The 7,252-nt window shown below is 45.0% G+C and overlaps 1 protein-coding gene across 1 annotated transcript; it reads left to right on the top strand.

Moving 5' to 3' along the window:
- Positions 1-3,651: 3,651 nt before the first annotated feature.
- On the top strand, positions 3,652-4,014 carry T265_08648 (hypothetical protein; the record flags this gene model as incomplete). Its single annotated transcript, XM_009174514.1, has 1 exon — positions 3,652-4,014. One exon carries the CDS (start codon positions 3,652-3,654, stop codon positions 4,012-4,014), a length of 363 nt encoding a protein of 120 aa, XP_009172778.1.
- Positions 4,015-7,252: the final 3,238 nt, after the last annotated feature.

Raw genomic sequence — 7,252 nt, forward strand, 5'->3', positions numbered from 1 at the left:
TCAACACTACCCGCAAATCCCTCAGCAATGCCCCATTCTGACTGTAAACGCATGATCATGCCAGACGGCATGCCACCCATAAGTTGGGAATAAGCATTATTATTATTATTATAACATATTCGTCACGCAAGAACGGTTTGGGAGAAATCCGTGTTGAGCTGGAAAGGTATCAAGTTGTTGGAAGTAAGGTGACCTAGGATAACTCGCTTCAGAATGCGGTTCATCACCTTGCGCGGCACGGTAATGTGGCTTTATTCCTGTAGATGCCGAACGATCGTCGGCTACACCAATTTTCAGAAGGATACGTCACTACCGTACAAACACATACTCGTAAAATATTCCTCGTTTTTCGTCCCATACAAATTAAACCTGCATGATAAATACCTCGTTTTCTGCTGTATAATTATACACAGTCGCTGAATGGCGCCTTAGTTATCAGTGATTTGTGTCAACAACACTCATCAGCTGCATGTTGAGACCGTGTAGGTCGCCAGGGAATGTACTTAAAAAACGTTACATCTTAGGCAAAGACTGAATGCGACTGGAGCAAACACTAAAAACCCTTTTGCATTGCATATAAACCAAATTATGTTTAATTATGTTATTAAAATCCTACGGAACATTTCGTAAGCTCCTCACAGAAAAAAATGAATAATCGAAAAGTTGTAGTAATAGTGATATTCTACGGAATACTTTTAATCAAACCTAATGTAATGGGGCGAAGAAAGACAGGGTTAGAGAGGGGATGCATCTGATGCACCTGTGTTGACAGATTTACTACTAGTCCTCCAATCCAGGTCAGTTCAGAACAATAAAGCGTGGAGCTAAAAGTCCCCGCTTTGAGTTGCCCATGTTTGGACCAATCATGACACAGGTTTTGATACGGTGCAGGATTGCGGCACATTCTTCCCGTTCTCGCGGCTTTACTCCTGATGTCGCTTCCCTGAAGCAACACGGCGCCCGATAACTACCTGAGTTCTGCTTGTTCCGTTTCATGAATTCGCCACCGCTCGGCCATTCATTTATCGGTTGATTAGGAAGGGCTAATCTGAGATACGTTCGTCATGGTCATTGAAGTTCCCTCGAACCTGGGGAGTAAGCTGGTGCCACCGCGGTGATACGGTGCGGATTGCGGCACATTCTTCCCGTTCTCGCGGCTTTACTCCTGATGTCGCTTCCCTGAAGCAACACGGCGCCCGATAACTACCTGAGTTCTGCTTGTTCCGTTTCATGAATTCGCCACCGCTCGGCCATTCATTTATCGGTTGATTAGGAAGGGCTAATCTGAGATACGTTCGTCATGGTCATTGAAGTTCCCTCGAACCTGGGGAGTAAGCTGGTGCCACCGCGGTTTCCATACTACAGGTGCTATATTCTAAGTATGTTCACAACGTGACACAATATGAGCATCCGTCGGAGGAGGGTATTGCATGCACCAAATATTCGAAGTAAAATACTTTGTCTTCTAATAAACATGCACGACCTAAGACCTGGATCTATATCTAGACCTCTTTGCGATTTCTCCGCCGAGCGTTGGCGATGTCAAAGGTAGGAAACTTATTCATCATACGTCGTTCGTGCAAGCAATATTTCTCCAGAGACACTAAAATATTCCATGGAATGTGTTCATGCAATTCCCTGCATATGATCAATGAATTAAAGGCCAGGGACTAACTTCGTGGCAACCCAAAGGAACCGCTCGAAGATAATGAGGTCCCGCTTGGGTCTTGCGCGAATACCTTGGTTCGTTATCAAAGATTTTGCGTGACATATACCCGATAAATACCTGAAACCTATACATTTAAGTAGCGAAGGATGTACAGAAACATCCGAAAGGCAATCAACGCTTTTTGAGCCAAATCTTTATGATGTACCAGCAAATACATGCCTTGAGTCTGGTCTCGGAATGTCATCCGCTTCATTTTCAACATGCACGCACGGATTCTCGCCCGATAACAACTTTCATCTGCGAAGGAAGGTACCAGCCCCGTGACCGCTGGTTTACAGCGTCGGAATCTATTTACAGTGACCTAATATCCTTGCTGGATAGCTCCGGCTCATCGGCGAAACTTCAACATGGAGCTGAAGGCGCATCTAAAAGGTCTCCGACATGACGGAAAACAGTGAATAGCCCTAAGCTGGAGCCTTGTCAATCGTTGCAAGGCAGCGTGGGTTGTTCCATAATTCGTTTGGAATTTATAGCTTGGCTTGAAGGGTTTTGTAAAGCAGATCATCTTTTTGGATACTGTATGACTTCAGGTTTTCGGATGACAGGCAGCCGAATCGTAGGCTTTTGAGAAGTCGAAAAATTACTGCGTCCGTTGTGAATTCTTCGCTGTTTTGTTTTCTTAGGCTGAATGTTTTTTACACACGGTTTTTTCGGAGTTATCCGCGATTAGACCCGCCTCAGAATGTAGCCCATCTATTTTTACGACGGTATTTCGATAAAAGGCTCATAGCTGGAGTGCAAAAGCCATTACCCGTTTTTCCACTTGCTATAAAGTCTCTTCGTTTGATTCCGGAGGAGGTTTGTCGTGAGACCATCGCAATGGCAAATCAAAGCGTTTGGCACTGCCGGGTTATCTTTCCTTCAGGATGCTTCGTTGGATCATATTCGGAAGCAATGTTTCGGAGGGGGTTGTTTGGTGAAATATGTCACAAAATTTCTCCACTTATTCACATCATCTTATTCCATCATCTAATTACAAGTTTCAAACTACTTGTTCAGCATAGAGAACAAGTTGTGTGCCTTCTTGAATACCGTGCGATGATATAATGCTGTCGTCGTTTTGCTTGCTTCGATCCTAAAAATTTCACGGACTCATGGTAATGAGGAGGTAAGGCAAGTCAAAATATGCTGAGACTTGCGGTCCTTGTATTACCTGGTTTGTACAAGTATCATTTCGGAGTACTCCAGCACAGTATACATTTTTGTTTCACAGCTAGGCTTCGAATCCCATTTGTCGCTGACGTCCAGTCGCCTCCGAGGGGACCTAATTTTTACTTATGCCCTGTTTGAACAAAGCTTGGCAAACAGGTTTTTTACCGTTGACCCAGCAAACACACAGCGGGGACATAGTACGAAGATCTTCAAGCTCACAGCACACACATTCATTAGACAAAATTTTTTCTCATTTCGGGTAGTAGGTGCGTGGAATGACCTTCCTCCGAAGGTTGTTCACGCTCCTTCTAGAACACAGTTTAAAGCACTATTAGACGCTTATTTATGCGAATCCCCGCGCTGGAGAGCATACCGCCCCGCGCTGATAACATAAAGAGCAGTGCTATACCCTTTTTTCACTTGTGTTCTTCAGGTGAACGACAGTCACTGACCGACAAGAACAAAAGCGACCCGGGGAACTTGGGCAAAAGCCTCGATCCTGTGCATCAATCCGTGGATCCGTGAATGAATATTTGTAGCTCTTCTGCGGCTTTTATATGATCCTGACATCACCTAGAAATACTGCTAGGACGTTTCAGACCACAAGTATCCGACTGACATCCAGCTAAACTCATCACTCCCGGCCGTCATGAGACTGGCTGAGATGAGCCCAGACGCGCTCGACACAACGCATCCGTTACAGCACTTGGGTTGGTTTTGAGTTGTAGGACGCTGCGCTCAAGGTCAACGCATTTTTTGCGCTATCGGTTATGTCCTTGCAGAACCTACAGACTTACGGTGCGCTGTTTGTTTCTTTTCTTTTACTTTCTTCTACAGATCCGTTCGCTGAAGAAGGTGAGTCCACTTCAGAGGGGAAATTCGTCCACATCCGCATTCAGCAGCGCAACGGTCGAAAAACAATTACTACTGTTCAAGGATTACATGAGAAATACGATAAACGGAAAATCCTTAAACAATGCAAGAAGGAGTTTGCATGCAATGGGACTGTTGTTGATCACGAGGAATATGGCGAAGTCATCCAGCTTCAAGGTGATCAGCGTGAACACATGAAAAAGTTCCTCTGCACTTGGAAATTGGCAACCCCGGAAGGAATTAAGCTTCATGGGTTCTGAGTGAACATGGGGATGATCAACCATCATACATATTTACGAGTCAGACTCGTTGGATCGTTAATTCTTATGTAAAGTGAGATATCCCTTCCAATATAACATTTACTTCAAACCTCGAATACGCTTTGTCCGACTGCCTTGGACCTTTCAAACACTCAAGCCTTGAATAGAGTTTTAGTTCCGCCGACATCTTCCTCGTTTAAATGCTTCTGCTATTCCACATAAAGGTCTTTACACTCGATTCTTTGCTATTGTAATGTGACTGGTGGACTGAACAGTCGATTCTAGTTGCCAGGTATACAACTAATACCCTCAAAGCTTCGAGTGTTTATTAGGGAATTGGTGATTTGAACGCATCCTAACATAGAACGACAAACCAGGCCACGGTCCCCGATAAATTATATCACTTCGATTAGTCGGGCTGCGATTAGTTTCTTGAAACAAAACGGTATCTGATTATTTCAGCTAGTCTAAAGTCGTGAAACAGAATGGGATCTAAATCTTAATTGCCTAACAGAAGAAGAAATAAGGTAAGAAATGCCCGTACTAAAATTTGAGAAGGCGGCAGCACCGGAAGTCCATTCAACCCTCTCCAAAGAACGCGTAGAATCCCTGGTGATCCATCTGTATATGGAGTGAAGACAAGATGCTTGCAGAGTGGGGTATGTCAACAATTATCCCTATCTTCAAAAAGGGTAGGCGAATGCTGTGTGACAACCACCGTGGCATCAGCCTGTTAGCTGTGGCATCGAAAGTACACTCTGGCTTTATCCTTCGAAGGTTGAGTGGATGCGGGGCGAGACAGATCCGTGAAAACCAAGCTGGGTTCTGTTCTGCAAGAGGATGCATCGATCACATCTTCACCATCCGACAGGTTCTGCAACGGTGACACTGTTTCCGACAGCCAACATTGGTTGTGTTCTTCGACTTGAAGGCTGTTTTTGACTCTGTGGACTGTCAGGTACTGTGGAGCAAATGTGTTCCCCATAGATTCTCGACTCTCCTCAAGGCGCATGCCAACTCTCGTGGCCGTGTGAAGGCCTGCGGGTAGCTCTCTTCTGAGTTCACTACTTCAAGTGGAGTCAGACAGGACATTGCTCTTTCACCTTTCCTATTCAACTTCGCCATTGATACTATCATGGCGGACTCACTACCAGCCTTTAATGCCTGTCCTCCCGAAGCGCCCGCTCACAGATATCGAGTACACGGATGGCATAAAAATATATTAAAAATCGTTAAGCTCTAGCACCCTTTCGTCGCCTGACTGCCATGCCACACGAGGCCTGGGATACGACCGGGTTGCCAAGCTTAAACAGGAAATGTCGGGAGGCAGAGGCCGGGTTCGAATCACGTACCCTCCAGTCAGTAGATTCGCGCTCTAACCACTGGGGAATCTCGCGGACGACATAACTGTCCTTGGGTCTGAGGTTATGGTAATGCAAACAATATTAAATAGTCTAAATAATTCCGTCTCACGGTTGGGCATGAGGTTCACACCTGCAATGTGTGAGGTGCTATGTAAGACTGGTTGGGCTCGAACCCTAGCCTCATGCTTGCAGATGAGCCGATTGAGGTAGTAGACGAATTTTTTTTAACTGGGAAGCTGTATCAGTTTCCGTGGTATTCCAACTGTTGAAATCTATCCGGATTGGGAAGGCCAGAGCATCCTTTGTGAACCTGCATAACCATCATCATCAAAGACAGCAAAATCAGTGTTTGCACTGATGCTTCACTGCCGTACTTGTAATGGAGAACAGTTCAGCATTGTAAATTCGACCCTTGAGGGTTAAGACATTAGCTAGAGTGGGCTCCATCATCATCGTCATCATCAGTGACAGCAACATCAGTGTTGGCACTGATGCTTCACTGCCGTGGGCTCCATGTTACTAAACGGATCAGAAAGCTGGTCGCTGCGCGTCGAAGTCGTCAAAGGACTTTTGGTGTTTGACCATCTATGTCTTCGGAGCATTGTCCGAGTCTAGTGGGAACGCCGGATAAGTGATGCTGAAGTACGTCGGATGGCATTCGGAAGAAATAACTCATCTTCAACGGATGAACTTATAACACAGCATAGGTTGCGGTGGCTTAGCCACGTACTGCGTAAGGTGGTTTCGGATGGCGTCAGCGTGTTAGTAACGAGGTGATTAGAAGACGGGTATTTGGTTGTGCTGCAGGTACTTCAATCCGAGAACACATCCAGCATAATCAACTACGATGGCTCGGTCATGTGCTACTTATTTCCAGTAGTCTGATTGGAGGTGCAGGCACCTCAGAATGCTTGACATAGGCCAGCACTAGGTGCCCTCCCTCGCTCACTCTTTTTCCTCTCTTTTCACCCTAGGGCTTTTAATATAATTATATATATATATATATATGTATATATGTAATCAGATGAGCTTGATGGTTGTACAGCAGTGAAGTATCAGTGTCAACAATGATGTTGCCGTCTCTGATGATGCTGATGATGATGGAGGCAAAACTCGGGCATCTAGAGATCACACAGAGTACTCAGATGGGAACTGTTTTTTATTTGCTTACCAATGGTCGGTTATGGCAGCACAGTTAAAAGGACCGTCAGTTTTGATATTACGGCTACTGTTGACTCATAATAATTCACGATATTTCACGCATGTTGCGAAACTTGTATCAGATACATTCTCATATTGGTGTACGCATTGTCAGTCACCAGACAGAAAGTAAAACAGTAATCTCTCCGAAGGGAAGAGACGCAGTATCCCCTGACGCTTAACCTACCTTCATCAATAGTTCAGTACTGCTGCTGATGAACAGTTGTCACTGGCTTCTAAATTGCACTGCTTGAGATGGTTGTGCATTGTTCAGGTGTTGATCTTGTAATCTGACCTTTGACATCCGAACAAGTGTCTGTTACGCAACACTCACTTCGGACAACTCATCGGGTGTACTCATCGCCACACACCACAAAGGAATGAATATGAAAACAGCTGATATGGGACGCCTACTCGATGCAGCAGGTTCATTGTGATTACACTGAGAAAATGTATTAGGGATAATCAAGTGTGGATCGCAAGAAAAGCTCCAAGTTGCTGGAACGATGAAGCGTCCGGCCACCAGTAGGAAAGTTGCAGCTCTATTTCCCCACCAAGTATGTTTATCGATCGGTATCTGGACCATATATTCAATAATAATGGTTGCCTAATATAGTAATCTCCTGGGAGCTCACTAATCAGTGGGAATTCGAAGTTGTGTCCTCCATCAAACC

This window comes from Opisthorchis viverrini (genome assembly GCF_000715545.1).
Source record: "Opisthorchis viverrini unplaced genomic scaffold opera_v5_233, whole genome shotgun sequence".
Taxonomy (NCBI): domain Eukaryota; kingdom Metazoa; phylum Platyhelminthes; class Trematoda; order Opisthorchiida; family Opisthorchiidae; genus Opisthorchis; species Opisthorchis viverrini.